Below are 16,051 nucleotides of genomic sequence, written 5' to 3'. Positions count from 1 at the left end.
ACGGAACGCAGCGTTACTATTAAAAATAATTAGCTTTAATATTAGTCACAAACAGTCGCTGGTTGTGTTTACTCATGCAAATGATCCTTTAGCCAAACTTGCACAAATAACCACACGATGCTTACTTTACTTTAAGTATTATCTTGACAGTCTAGCTGCTAGCATACCATGAACATTATTTTCTTAATTATTTTTAATAATTTTAAAGATGTGACCTACACACACACACACACCTCTAACATTCTTTGGAATCAGTCTGAACAAGTTTCAGTGCTGGACAGTGTCTGACCACTCCTTAGTCACGCCCCTGCCTTATAGTGAAAAGAGCTCCAGTTCAGAGCAGCTCTGACACTCAACATCAGTCACCACTGAGAGGAAGGTGAGTCATGTATCTATTATATACAGAAGTACATTCCGGTTAAATTGCTGATTTAAGTCATCAACATGCATGATTACGTTGTGTTTCTTTGTATTTTGTGCTATATAATTTGATTTCATTAAATTAAATTATAACAAGCAGTTGTATAGTCCCGTTGAAGTTCAGGAGGTGTGCAATATTTAAAATAATTATTCTATCACTCTGCTACCATAGTGAATTTAAATTCAGCATTCAGCTTATTTTTCTCCAAACCTTGTCAAACAGCACACATGAGTCATAGGTTGAGGAAATTAGATTAAAGCAATGAAAAATATTAAAAATGTGTTGCTCGTCATAGATTTAAAATACATCCAGAAATTATACTGCTATGTTTCACATTGGTAAAGAAATTGTAAATAAATCTCAGTTAGTGCTGAAACAGCGTTCTCATTCACTCACTCACTCACTCACTCACTTTCTGGAAACCTATTACACAATTTCTAGGTAAATGGAGTTTTATTGTGGCTGTATAATGTCTTGTTGACATATTATTTTTACATTTTGTTCAGAATTTCTTCAAAACAAATAAAGAAATGGTGGATTAACAGATAAAGTATGTTGAACCAATTCAAGTTGGAGAAGCCCAGTTTAACCCTTGGAACACAGTATTTGATAATGTACTTAAATGATCATGTAGGTCAAAGGGTTATGTTATTGACTTAATGAACTACTAATCAACTGTGAATATGAATGAATGGTATAAAAGAAGACTAGCCAAACTGAAGCATCAAGAACAGACTATATAAACTATATAAATACAGACCATGTATCATTCTGAGACATTTCCCCTAACCCCAACTGGCTCTAGGTAAAGACTATATAGGCGGTCATCTAGGGTGCCATCTACTGGAGGGGCGCCAGACAACCACAGAGGAAAAAGTATAAATGTAAATATAAAATAATGGTAAAACAGAAATCCCAATATCACCTAGGGCACCAAACTGCATAACTCCTAACCATAACCAGTAAATAACTAATCCTAACCTCAACCCCAATTCAAACCTAAACCCAACTCTTAACCAGTTCTTCAGAAACAAGATGATGCCTCATTAGGACCAGATTTTGGTTTATGCCAAAAACGGGTTCTGAAGAAATAACACACACACACACACACACACACACACACACCACTTGACTGGTATAAACCTGTTCTGTCCGGCCGCGTTCCTGCTGTGAGACGCTAGCAAATAGGAATCGGCGCAGGTGTGTTCACGTGAGATGATAAAAATGCGTACAAATGGGTTTCTAGCGTTGGCGTAAGGATCGGGAATCTCAAGCCCTTTATCTCAAGTCTTAACCTCAAGTAAACACATCGTTGAAATATCGACATCCATGTCTAGCAGAAATGAAGGAAAACAATGTTTGACAAACGATAGTCAAAAAATAAATTAATCATGTATTAAAATGCTTCATAGACGGTCACGCTCAGTTGTGTAGCTATAGCTGTCAATGTTACATGTGTTATAAAGTGAGGGACATTTACACACACGCTCTCTTTATATAAGTCCACATTAAATAGTTCTTTTATTCAGGTATCATTTTTTTCCTGACAGCACTGAAACGCAGCACGAAAGCAACACACGCGGATGGTGAAGCACGCGGTGCTGTGTTGTGTTTACGCTCGAGACACACGGAGAGACAGACACAGAGAGAGAGAGAGACAGAGAGAGAGAGACACACACACAGAGAGAGAGACACAGAGAGAGACAGAGAGAGAGAGAGAGAGAGAGAGAGGCCTGTGCGCGTTCGTGAAAGCTGACAGATTTGCGTGCCCGCGTTTGAATACCGGCTTGAGCCGGTAAAGAGCTGCCAAAGCAGGCAGGAGGAAACCTTTCAGACAAAAGATGCTGCTGCTGCCGCTGCTGCTTGGAACATGTGACAGAGCGAAACAACGAGGCCAAGAAGAGAGCGTTTTTGGTTTTTAGCCCCAGAAGTGAAGAGAACATTTTAATAAAAAAAATAAAAAAGTTTTTTTTCTACATTTTTTAAAGCATTCTCGTGTTTGGAGATAGTCGTATACTGTATACTGTATACAATGCGGTAGAAAACAAAAAGAAGTCGTCGACAGAAAAAGCTTGTCATTTACATCCTCTGCCGGTAAGTCAGACTCCATCTGTGTGGGGATGTTTTCACTCGTGTGTGTGTGTGTGTGTGTGTGTAGTGTGCGTTTTAATGCCGTGTACGTTGTGTTATTGATTGATCATTTAACTGTTTATGTCACAATGATGACACTCTGATAAGTACATTTAAATGAACACGAAGGAGAGGGTGAGCTTGAACGCAGCACTGAGTCCAGACCTCAGGATGTGGCACACTGACGTCATCAGCTCCCCACCGCAGTGCGGATGATACCCCACCACTTGGCTCACGGGGTCAGTGGTAGTTTCTCATGTTGTCACACAGACACAGGTATATTATATTATAGGTTTTTAACCAGGTTTTCAAAGTTAATCCACACTTACTAATGTATATTTTAGTTATGTTTCTACATCCGTTTGTTTTTGTTTGCTTTGTAATAATGACACGTTCCCCTGGGTTGTGGAATAATGTGTTATAATGAGGGTGGAGCTAGACAGACTCACAGAAACTCGTCACTCTTCAACAGCCACAACCTGACCAGGAAAAGAAGTTGTCTGTTGTGTTATGTCTGTTGTTGTTCGTTCAACATCACGCTACATATCTTGCTCCCATGGACATCAGGCACAGCCCACAACCCACACACCATTGTTAATCTACACATCTTTAAGCCTGATCCAGGGCTTTACCATTGCAACAGAGCCTACATCATAACTAACGTTATAACAATATGTATAAACTTTCCAATACATGCAAATGTCCATTATGGGTGGGCGATATGACCTAAAATTAATATCACGGTATTTTTCATCTTTTGAACGGTGACGGTATAATATCACGGTATTACTTTTTTTGGTAGGTTTTGGGAGGAGTACATATTTTTTAATAATATTCTAATCTGATATTTGTAGTTTTTTTCCCTTTCTGATCCGGTCCCCAGAGGAATCACGGCTAAACAATACTAACAAGAAACAATACAATACTAATGTGGTGGCCTTAAATTTGTTTTTGTTTTCTTTTTTTAATACAAACAGAAAATGTTCTGAATATGAAATGTTAGGTTTACATAGTGTAACTTACCAATAGTGTTGTGCAGTCTGTGCACCGTTTGCACCGCTGTCAGTGCATCCTTCAGGCCTAACGCAATTATTGCTGGTTCCAACACTCCACTCATCTTTTTTCAGATATTATTGGCCCGACCTTTCTTGGTGTTGATGTTTGAGCAGTTGTTTCTTTATTAATTACCCAAGTGCTCGTTACGCTAATTTAATGGCCACTCCCCTTTTACCACCGAATATGTTCTACTTTTTTATTTGCAACAAGATATACAGTATATAAGGACAGATATTCAGACCGCTGAACGTTTGAAGAAAATGTAATGCCTTATTATTTAGAATTAGGAGATTATTGGCGCTCAATTGATTTATCACGGTATTGACGGTATTGCAAAATCCATATCATGGCGCAATGTCACATCGGTGCTGACTATGACACCGGTATACCGCCCACCCCTAATGTCCATTTGGAAATCTTAATCATTATGCGGGAGCCTCTGTGCTGTGCTACGCCATCGTGAAACCGCTGCCGCGATTGGGACACTGCTCGACGTGATGCGAGTGGCGTCGTATTCAGGCGTCTCAGACAGCAATGTCCTGAAAATCAGAGGGATTTACGAAAGCTGAACGTAAAATACTTTAATTTCTCACTATCCTTAAATAACTGGTTTCTCATTCTGATTTTGTGATTATGCGGGATCACGTTACCTTTATTTAAACGCTGCGTCTGGAATAAAAGCATCGTCTGAAATGACCATATCATGACCATATAAGAACAAACACGAGTTAAACGCTGCACATTTTATTAGTAATCACTGAATTTCCCTGGGACCCATGTGAAAGACCAGCCCTGGGTCCTGCGACACTTCAGCATCACTGCTTTATGTTAACTTTTAGTTTCTTTCCTTAGTCACAACTGGCTTTCTTTTATTGACACGATGTCGTCTTTACATAACACTTTTTCAAAACAACAAAGAAGAAGATCATTTAGGTTTTGTTCTGTTTCTGTGTGGATATAATCTATATCTTCACAAGTCCAGTTGCTTCTGATTATTTTATTTATGTGGGTATACTGCCAAACCTTTTTCTCCGACCTTTCCAAAAGTCCATTAGTGGAGTTAGTGTGTTAGTGGAGTTGTTGCTGCGGGGTGCCACGTTAGACGTACTTTGACATTTCCTGTGGTTTCTCAGCTGCTCACAGCGGCCACACCCTCAGTAATGAAACATCAGCACAGTGTGTCACAGTGTGCTGCTGCTCTACTCTGCACATCAAATAGGAACAGGTCCTATTGCTACATAGTTGTGGCTTTTTAAAGATTTTTGGAAATGATTCAGTTGCAATCACAACTCCGCTGGCTTGTTGATGAAAACAGACAAAGGTGCACATTTAGTAACATGATCAACTGCACTGTCAACTGTTAAACCTAAAGTCTGCCGGAGGATCACAGCTAATTCACATGCTGTTATCACAGTCAGCAATGTGTCTAAGGTTCAGTTCCCCTTTGACTTCATCTCAGCAGACGATGTATGTATATATACACATACATACATATATGTGTGTATGTATACATACATATATTTGTATATACACATACATATTTGTAAATATATATACATACATACATATATATGTATGTATGTATATATATATATATACAAATATGTATGTGTATATACATATATTTATGTATATATACATATATATGTATGTATGTGTATATATACATACATACATATATGTGTGTATATATATACATACATACGTATGTATGTATACACATACATACATATATGTGTGTATATATATACATACATACATATGTATGTATATACATACATATATGTGTGTATGTATACATACATACATATATATGTATGTATGTATATATATATATACAAATATGTATGTGTATATACATATATTTATGTATATATATATGTATGTATATATACACACACATACACAGTATATGTGTGTGTGGTAAACAATAATCTTTATATTAGACAGCATTTTTAAGCTGTCCAGAACCAGTTCTCTAGAGTTTGTCATGTCTGATGTCTGGTGTCATCTCTCTCTCTGCCTCCAGGTGCCCCCACTGTAGGTAGCCATGATGGTTCCCAGTCCCCATTGTTGTTTGGGTCCTAAGGTTTACTCAGAGGTGCCTGATGGTGGCTGGGGTTGGGCTGTGGCTGTGGCCTTCTTCCTGGTGGAGGTCAGCACCTATGGAACCATCAAGAGCCTGGGCATCTTCCTTCAGGACCTGATGGAGGAGTTTAGGGAGACAAACAGCCGTGTGTCATGGGTCATCTCCATTTGTGTCTTCATCTTCTCCTTCACTGGTCAGTCACTTTGTGAATTGACTGTGGTTTCATGAACTGTATTCCACAAAAGTGTGCAAATGCCAACACTTGACCAATCTAGACAAACCTAATAAGTGTTTGTAGCACAGACTGACTCAGACGTCATAAAGTGTTTTATGCAGAAATGATTTCAATTTTAAATGTTTGTTTGTTTTTTACCTTTGACCCACTTACTCCAAAATTCTCAGCTCCACTGTCCACGATGCTGAGCAACCGCTTTGGCTATCGTCCAGTGGTGATGATGGGAGGCTTCCTCATCAGTCTGGGAACCACCCTCTCTGCCTTCACCACTTCCATCAAAGAAATGTACATCACCATCGGCATTGTCTCAGGTATATAAGCTGCATAAGTCTCAACACTGTCTGTCTGTCTATCCATCCATCTATCCACTCTGATTTTGAATTTGATTCTGGTGACAAATGTGAACAATATCACATTTTTTTTCCTGTGTCAAAATGATAAATGAGAGAAACAAACCTTCACTGATCGTCAGTCCTTATTCCAAATGTACCATGAACCGACACTTGGTAAAGTAACTGAGACCATTTCCAAAATTAAAAATTTCACCTGCTCACTTAACATCATTAATTGAATTCATTGTTTTAAAACTGCAGTAGTGTAACCTTAAAAAACTGCGTTACGACAGACCTTTTGTCACCAAGATAATAAGAGAAAACTTAAGCAGAGTATTTCTTTTACAATTGGTGGTGGTCTCTTTTCAGTCAGAGTTTAGTACAGGTCACTGCACTGAAACTGTGCTGGCATGAGTTTTTAATTATTTTCTTTTAGCAGCTGACTGGGGACTACACTGTTGAATCCATCTGCAGCTTTTTGACAGTGTTGATGGTTATACTGTATTTAATTGAGCTTCTTAAAACAAATCGGGTAAGCATTTTAGGTTTGGTTTTATCTGCTTTTTGTCTTCTCTTCTTATACTTTCTCCTCATCTGTGGGAGCTTTAAATCAAGTCCAGTAACATTAGATAAAAACACAATACTGTTGAACATTTCTGTGCAGATGACATACAGTCATACTTCAATGACTCAAACCAGTTAAGCAACAGACGGCATCTCAGACAAATCTAATTCTTTTTCATCTCACACTTAGATTTCCTGTCATCTTAGTGTACAGGCCTCTGGTTCTGTTTGTTTATCCTCCAATAACTCAGTCATTCATGCGTGAATGCTAGTTGGACGACTGCAATTCATTCAGTCAAGCTAGACTCAGTCAGTCCAACACGATGAAGCATATTTAGACATGTTTTATACATATTATTTATATTATTGATTACTTTTAAAGCTCATAATGGACTGGCTCCTAAAACGCCGTCCTGAGTCCTCCACTAGGTCAGTCCAGGCTACAGCTCGGTCTAACCTCAAAATGTGACTGGGCCCTCACTTTTCTGGTTTCTTCAGATGTGTAACAACAAGATTAGAAAGGAAAAACACGTTGTCCTCTTTGATATCACTTTTCAAAATCCCTATTTTACATTTAATTCCTAATTGATTTCATTGATTGCTTTATTCTACTTTTGTTATTTTCTTGTTATTTTATCATTGTTGCTTAACATCTTTTTTAATTCTATGTTATTAAGAAATATAAATCTATATCTATCCATATAAATACAGGTCTTAATTGTCTGTACGTCTGTCTTTGGCTGCGTCCACACTTACAGGCTTTGTTTTTAAAATGCATCACATTTGGTCACTTAACCTGTTCTTCCCTGACGTCACACGTCATAAGGCCACATCTAACTTTAATAAACACAGACATGCTTCATACCCACAGGAAACATTCTTATCAATCGATCAAACCAGCAGGATCAGATAACAGTGTAAACTCTCTGTACGATGTCTCATGAATACCTGTGTGTGCATGTGATGGCGTGTGCTCATCCGTGGGTAAGACAGTAAATAAAAAGATCCTTATAAGACTCACGGACTCAAATAATATCAGAAATGAAGCCACGCCATCTTTGAGTCTCACTTCTAGGTTTTAACATTATTACATTTTAGTTGAAAGCTGTTGTAGCTTCCTCATTCAGGGAGTGTTTAATTCCATTCTATCCTACTACACTGTTAGTACACTGTTAATAAAGGGCGGGGGAGGGGGTATTTCCTCATTAATGCGTTCAAATGACAGATTTTTGACTAAAGTGACAGCCCTGTCAGTCATGTGATACCTGGTCTCAGGTGTATTAGTGCACAGAGATTATTTTTCATGCTAAATGAAGTGATGATGTGTGGACGCAGCCTCTGAGTGTCATAGTAACATGCCAGTTGCTCCTGCAGATGTTTGTCTCATGAGTGAATGAACTAAAGGGACTCCTAGCAGTGTCCACCACTGTTTCTTACAGAAATGTCCAATGAGAGAGGTAAACTCCAAGTTCTGCTTCACTATCTTAAGGAAAGAGGAAGGACTGTCAGAACAGAACAACAGCCCCCCACCCCCTCTCAAAATTAAAACTCTAAATTCCCTTTCAGATCAGGCTGGTGGAAGAGAAAGTGGCTCACTCACTGAAAGTAATTGATTGGATTATGAGCAAATTTGGTGAAATGACTTTTGCATTTAGAGCACAATAACTTGATCTTTTCTCGGACAGAAAGCACTGCTAGCCCTCCCATCGTGTTACCATGTCTGCTTCTGAAAAGGACCACAGCTAACTTGAAATCCCCCTCTCCTCTCTCCCTGTCTCTCTTTTTTTGTCTTTACATGCCCTTTGTCTTTCAGCAGCAACTGTAGCAAAGATGAGTCGACTCGAGCAGCACGCCACCTTTGAAAAAGGAGCGACCTGACAACCTTGATCTTTGACCCACCCCCATATCCCTGCTGTGTTCCTACCATGCGGGCAAGTGGCTGTCATGTCCCGTTTTCCTTTTGTCCTCTTTGTTTACAGGCCTCGGCTACTGCTTTTCCTTCCTCCCCACCATCACCATCTTAGCGCAGTACTTCAACAGGCGACGTGCCCTCGTCACATCTGTCGCCTCCACTGGAGAATCTTTTGCCATATTTGCGTTTGCTCCAGGCAAGTGTCACATGCAGATTTGTTTTGCATTCACTCACCAAAGAATTCATGTCATTTTTTTCCTGAAAAGAAATAGAGAAAATTATTTCCTTTTGAACAGTTGTGGAGACTCCAGATTCAATCATACATACTTACACGAGACGCTTCCAAGATGCTTTTTAATTGGTTAAACAACTATTAACCCATATTACTATTTGGGTCTGAATGTGGCCAATTTGACATATATGCGTGTCAGAGTTGCTTTTGTTCACTGAAACCACTTCCTTTTTCAGCAGCTGAAGGCTGTCAGTGTGAAGCAGCTGCAGTAATGTTGTGTTAGCATGAGAGGAAGTGCCTGAGAGAACAGTGAGGCTCATATATACACACTATATGTGCTGCATTGATCCTTGTCAGGCCCTTGTACATTTGAACGCCACAAACCATTAAAACAACTATATGAAGAAGTCGATATATGATGTATGCACATTGAATGGCTCTTTATTTAAACGTTGGTCATAAATAATAGAAAAACAAGGTTGTGATGTCACAGAGAGAATAGCGACATCACTAGCTAGAAGCTAAATTTGGTACAAAGTAGGGATGGGTATTATTCATCAAAGATTGCATTTATAAAAACACATTTTTGCCATGTTAATTTCATACAGTCTATGGTTCATTTCATCAGGAAGAAAGTACCAAGTGCTAATGGGGGTGTTTTCAGAGCAGCCATGTTTCACAGGTTACGGCGTGTCTTCAGAGAACACCCCCCTTGTTTTCACTATTTTGAATTTGAATTATTAGCCCAACCCACACAGGGTGAGCGACTCGTCCCGCAGGTAAACCCGGAGCCCAGAGCCCAGGGACTGGCCCTGCAGACGTATTTAGCTCCGTGTGTGGAGCTTCAGGACACATTTAAAACACACAAAGCTCTTGGCATGGCTGCTTTTCGGGGTATAATTAACAAACGGAGGCTGTTGAAATTCGACAGGTGGCGCTGGTTTATGAAATAATGTTGTTTTATCAGTTCGCCTCAGGATGAGCTAGTGTGGTGCTAATGGCTAACTCGCACTCGCTGTGCGGCTTCGTAGCCTCTGATTTCAGAGGTCAAAGAAAAATGTTTAACCTCTGAAATAGCAGTAGCACACACACACTGTTGTTGTGATCATGTGATCTACATGCATTCAACACGCAGAGCCCACGTGATCACAACGGGTGCTGCTGGATAGAAGAGCTGGAGCGGAATGTACTGTTGTATCGGAGTGCTTCTATCGGAGATTTTAGAGGCAGTCCGATATAATCTGATACTCGTTTTTTGACTGATATCGGACTGAAACATCGCTATTAGTGAGTCTCATTAGCTCAACACGCTGTGAACCCTGCATTACTTTCACTACTTCACAATATACAATGTATAATATCATTAAATATCCAAATAGCATTTTTAGCTAGTGCCCAGTACAAAGTATAGTTCTGAGATTAAAGGGATAGTTGTGTATATATATACAGTATATATATGTGTGTGTATATATATATATGTTTTTGTAGAGTGTGGTTGTATTGATATGTATTGTATTGGACCTCAAGTAAGATGGGAAAAAAACATGAAAACAGAGAGAATGAGAAACAATAATGATAATAATAGTAGCTTGACATCTCATCATTTCCCCACAGCCTTCACTGTACTGAAAAAACATATTGGCTGGCGCTACTGTCTGATCATCCTTGGCATCATTCAGACCTCCGTGATTGGTTGTGGGCTTCTTCTTTGCCCAATCATCATCAAGCCAGAACCTGTAAAGCAAGACAACGAGTTGGACAAAGAGTCACTCTCCACCAAGCAGCTACAGGCTGTCTATGAGCTGGAGAACGAACAAACTAGAACCTCCATCAGTTCAGGGGCCTCCCTGGGTTCTGCAGACTCGGGCGTCACCTCGCTCTTTACCTCAAACGTTGACCTGAGGACTGTCGGAGCTGAGAGCAAGGCCCTGCTGCAGTGGGACGTGCAGGTCAAAGAGGGTCTGGAGCCATCACTGTGTCCTCCTACTACAGTCAAGGAGAAGAGCGAGGTCCAAGTGGAGGCTGGTCCTCTCAAGACCTCCAAGCCCAAACTTCTGGACTTCTCCGTGGTTAAAGACGGTGTCTTTATCTGTTACTCTCTCTTTGGCCTGTTTGCCACACTGGGCTTCTTTGCACCACAGCTCTACGTCATCGAGCTGAGCAAGAGCCGGGGCATGGAGCCCAGCATGGCCTCCTACACACTGTCTGTGATGGCCGTGGCCGAGATCTTCGGCCGCCTATCCATCGGGGTGGTGTTGAACCACGTCCGCTGCAGGAAGACCCTGGTCTTGTTGGGCTGTGTGGTGATGATGTCCCTGGTCCTGGTGGCCTTCACCATTGTGTGGGAGTTCTGGGGCCTGATGGTCTGCTGCGCCTTCTTCGGCTTCTTCATGGGCACTGTGGGCTCCACCCACATCCCCATGCTGGCAGAGGAGGACGTGGTGGGCATCCAGAAAATGGCGTCAGCCGTTGGTGTGTACGTTTGCATCCAGAGCTTCGCCGGGCTGGCTGGACCGCCGCTAGCAGGTAAAACATGCAGTGTTTGACATTCATGTGCATTATTGTGTTAAAAACATTAACAATGAGCGGATGAGAGTGGTGAATTTCCATTATCAGGTGAAAACCATTCAAATTTACTTTGTAAATATATAAATAGCATATCAGTGCTAATACAAGTTGTTTTGTTAGATTGCAGGCGTGGTTGGTTTATCCATTCAGGGCAGCACTCCTGACTAATGCAGTAGTTTACGATAATAACCCAAAGAACACAGATTATGGACAGATGTCTCCACCTGTTTATATGGAAATAAAATTAACCAAAAACTAGTAATATTGTGAATTATCTCCTGTTAAACCTGCAGGTATGTTGGTGGACCTCACACAGAACTACGGTGCTGCCTTCTATTCCTGCGCCGTGGGCATGGGCCTCAGTGCCATCTGCCTGACTCTGGTCCTTCTGGCCAAGTCCAGCATGTGTCAAAGAAAGACCGAGGACGAAGACGAGAGCACGGAGGAGGAGGAGGAGGAGGAGAAAATGACGCGGCAGGACGACGGCAACCAGGTGGACTTTCTGGACATGGACCTGGTCTCAGAGGACAGTCCCAACACCTCGGTGATCTAAACCTGAACCTGAACTGGGTGAAGCACTTGGACTTGGAGAAGCTGCTGCAGGTTCCAAAACTCAGGTGTCACTCTGTCACTTTCTGACAAGCTTGAAGTTCCCACTCGTCCCCAGGAAGGAGACGCTCAGTGTATCCTCTGAGACCAAAGACACAGCCATGAGTGTCCATCCGTACACACACACACACACATGCTACAGCCACACTACTGTTTTTATTACATGACATCTGAAATGGTTACTGCTGAAGAGTTTAAAACCACTTGTGTCTTTTATTTTAGTTAAAAATGCTCTCACTCATGTCCTTCACCTGATGGCAGTGTCACACTTTTTATCTCCATTAAAAGGTGCGCTTGAAATGTTCAAACTCACTGCATAAAAACCAAGTAAAGTGTGGTCGACAAAGTAATGAACAAACCTGCAGACTTTGTTACTTTCGCTGTTAGCTCCACCCACGTGAGGCAGCGGAAGGAATAGCCTTTAACGTAATGTTTCAAAATCAGTGACGTGTTTACGTGATACATGATTTTGAATCTTTAAATAAAAACACAATAGTGTGGCTATAGTCGAGTGAAACAACAGCGGCACACGTTGCTCCCACACATGTGCTCTCACACATGTGCCCTCACGTGTGCTCTCACATGTGCTCTCACGTATGCTCTCACACATGTGCTCTCACGTGCACTGGATGTACGGAGATAAATGTCAGAAGTTGCTGTAACAACGACGCGGCACTTTTTCAAGCATCTGCTGATAGTGTCAGTCCCTGACACATAACTAAGTTGATAAAGTTAAAATGTGTTGTTTTAACAAAGTTTACCAAAAAAAAAAGAAACCAGGCAGTGACAGAGCAGCAGCTTCTCTGCTCTGAATAACACACAAACTCTGTTTCCCTGTGTGAATGTTTTCACTGAGCATGTGGGGGCGCTCTCACTGTCAGTATCTCATACTTGAACTATCCCTTTATGAACACTTGATTCTGTTAAAACGCTGCTGCTGCTGCTGCTTGTTCATGTGCACGAACAATCATTCATGATGACAGCAGCATGTTCCGAGTGAACACTTGTATCATAGATTCACTGAAATGTCATCGATCAACATCATCATCACACGTGTGGTTTTGATCACAAACATCATTTTATTTATTCTATAGAATAATAAAAAAAAAACAGTTAAGTTATATCATAAAACTATAGTGTAGGAAGTTGCTGTCGTTGCCATAGTAGCAATGTTGATACAATGTAGTGAGTGTCTGTCTGAAGTTTATTTATAACTACTGGACCTTTAATAATCACTTCATTCTGTAGCCCTAATTCACACAATAGTTCATGTTAACACATGTGATTTTGACCAGTGAGTGTTGGATCACTTCACCCCTACAATAATAATAACAACAACAACAACTGCAGCAGTGGAGATGAGGTCTGAGCTCTCTGATGTGTTTTATTCTAAAGTAAGTGCCGGGCAGGTTCCTGTCTGTTAACGAGCTGTATGGTTTCTTTTCTATATAAGAATAAAATAAAATCTCCCCTAAACTTTGTTTAATGTCATATTTGTGTGCATCTGTCTCACATAACATCATGTCCACTGTCTCTGCTGTAAACATCATGACGGTGATGGATCCATGCTGCCAGGCATCGTACTCTGTGCTCGTAACCTCATGTGTTTGTGTGATTAGTATTGATTTTTGTGTATTTGTGTATTTTCCATACTCGCGTCATGTGTTTCATGCTGACTCTTGATTGATTTGCATTGTTTTTGTACATCACCCATCACTGACAGAGGGTCTGTTTTCTCCTCACGGACATCGAGGTTTGACGGTTGTAGGACAGAGGAGTCAGTGCAGGTGTCTTTTTAACCCTTCTTCTATCCTAGCTTTTCTGTTAGCCTTGATGATTTTACATCCTCCTCAGCCCCTCTCCCTTGTGGAGTACCCCAAAGCGCTATACTTGGTCCAATTTTATTTTCCTTACACATGCTTCCATTCCAGGGTCCATTCTGAGGAAATATCCTTCCATTTTTACAGATGAAACTAAGACCTTAAAAAAGAAAGACCCGAACTCTTTGAGCACATTGCTTGCTTGTCTTAAAGACATAAAAGACTGGATGACTTTACATTTTCATTCCTTCTTGGGCAAATAGAGACAGACACAACCCCATCATGGACCTTTGCCCCCTGGAATCTTTTATCAAACGGTCTGTAAAGAATTTAGGGGACATAATGGACAAGGATTTTAAAATGGACAAACCGATAAACTTAGTGTGTCTTTTATCCAGGGTTAAGTCCTTTTTATCTTTAAAATGGTAATGCATGCTTTTATCACCACGCGTCTCGACTACTGTAATGTGCTTTAGGTTGGTGTTAGCTAACTGTATCGTCTTTTAACTGAACCTCGTAAACGTTAGCACATCTCCCAGAGCTAGCGTCGCTTCACTGGCTCAAAGTATCTCAGATCATCTAATCAGCTGCTTCTGGCTGCACCGAGGTCTACATTCAATCTCAGAACCGCCTGTTTTTAAATCAAACGTTTCCTATTTTAATCTCTTCTTTCCTTTCCTGTTGGTTTGACATTGGTCTGAGTGTTTGTTGTTTTTAAATGTGCTTCACAAATACATTTGGATTGGATTCTTCTGTATTTTGGCTCCTGTGTCATGTGATTTGAGACGTCTGCTGTGAGCGCCTGTGATGCTCTGGTGTCAAAGGTGTTTAGTCCACAATCTGCTGTTGTTGAGTCATAGAGAAGAGATGTTGAGTATGTTTTACTTTGATTTCTGGGTTATTGATTACAATGTTTCATTTCTTTCTTTGTGATTGATTTTATCTCAGCGTTACACATTTATTATTGATTGATGTAATTTTTTTTTTTCTCATTCATGCCAAGTGAACATTTTTGTGTTGAGTATATTTGATTGGTTTATTGTGAATTTGTGCTTTTTACGTAGTTCATTGATTGTAGAAATCATTGTATGATAAAAACATATTATTCTTTTTTTTAAATGAGCAACTTTCATTCCTAAGCAAAAACAACACAGTATGAACCAGCTGAAACTGGTCTCTGTGTAACCCTGGCACCATCATGTGTCTGCAGAGTGTTCCTCATCATATCTTTGTTGAACCTAACCTAACTGGGGCACAGTCCTCCTCAAGGTCGACTCAAGGTATCAGCAGAGGAAGGAGTCCGACTTTCAGTCAGAGATTCACAGCAGAACGACAGACGACTCCCGACAGATCTCAGATCTGAGCTTTTCAACTTAACTCATCACTGACTCCAGAAACTCCATCTTTGGTCGTCTCTCACAGAGGAAGAAAGTATAAGGTATAAGTAGAACTGTTATTTCCCATCACACTTTATTTCTCCTTACCGTCGGTCTAAGAAAAGAAATACCATTTTTCACTCTCGTTGTTTCTCGCTGGTTTTACTTTCTGAAACCAAGGAAACACCTGAGGACGAGCGAGTGTATTTGTCCGTATCTGAATGGTCACGTGATGAAAGTTTTTAAATTAGTTTGTAAGGTTCAGTCCTAGTTCAGGTTTCCCTGAACCAGCTCCCACTATAAGCTTTATCAAAAAGGAAAGTTTTGAGTCTAACTTTAAATACAGAGAGAGGCTCCGCCTCCCGAACTGTAATTAGAAGCTGGTTCCACAGGAGAGGAGGAGCCTGGTAACTGAAGGCTCTGCCTCCCATTCTACTCTTACAGACTCTGGGAACCACAAGTAAACCTGTATTTTGTGACCTAAGTGGTCTATTAGGGTGATAAGGTAAGACTAGGTCTTTCAGGTATGAAGGCGCGTGACCATTAAGTGCTTTGTACGTGAGGAGGAGGATTTTAAATTGAATTCTAAACTGTACGGGGAGCCAGTGTAGAGAAGCTAACACTGGAGTTATATGGTCTTTCTTTCTAGTTCCTGTCAGAACTCGTGCTGCAGCATTTTGAATTAATTGAAGGGTTCTAACAGACTC

The 16,051-nt window shown here is 40.6% G+C and overlaps 1 protein-coding gene across 2 annotated transcripts; it reads left to right on the top strand.

Annotated features, from left to right (window-relative positions):
• Positions 1–332: 332 nt before the first annotated feature.
• On the top strand, positions 333–13,624 carry slc16a6b (solute carrier family 16 member 6b). 2 transcript variants are annotated; one of them, XM_044051259.1, is made up of 6 exons: positions 333–379; positions 5,637–5,889; positions 6,099–6,242; positions 8,807–8,935; positions 10,586–11,497; positions 11,833–13,624. In XM_044051259.1, the coding sequence occupies exons 2-6, from the start codon at positions 5,658–5,660 to the stop codon at positions 12,090–12,092; spliced, it is 1,677 nt and encodes a 558-aa protein (XP_043907194.1). In that variant the 5' UTR covers positions 333–379; positions 5,637–5,657; the 3' UTR covers positions 12,093–13,624. The 2 variants fall into 2 exon arrangements, with proteins under 2 accessions (XP_043907194.1, XP_043907193.1); XM_044051258.1 differs by lacking the exon at positions 333–379 and adding an exon at positions 2,130–2,515.
• The last annotated feature ends 2,427 nt before the right edge of the window (positions 13,625–16,051 follow it).

The sequence above is a fragment of the Solea senegalensis genome, linkage group LG19 (genome assembly GCF_019176455.1).
Source record: "Solea senegalensis isolate Sse05_10M linkage group LG19, IFAPA_SoseM_1, whole genome shotgun sequence".
NCBI classification, from domain to species: Eukaryota; Metazoa; Chordata; class Actinopteri; order Pleuronectiformes; family Soleidae; genus Solea; species Solea senegalensis.
The sequence above is the reverse complement of the archived record's forward strand: the minus strand, read 5'-3'. Positions and strand labels throughout refer to the sequence as shown.

Coding starts and splice junctions, on each gene's coding strand:
- slc16a6b (XM_044051259.1), top strand. CDS start 5,658: ATGATGGTTCCCAGTCCCCATTGTTGTTTGGGTCCTAAGGTTTACTCA. Junction 5,890..6,098: donor CTTCATCTTCTCCTTCACTG/GTCAGTCACTTT, acceptor CAAAATTCTCAG/CTCCACTGTCCACGATGCTG. Junction 6,243..8,806: donor CACCATCGGCATTGTCTCAG/GTATATAAGCTG, acceptor CTTTGTTTACAG/GCCTCGGCTACTGCTTTTCC.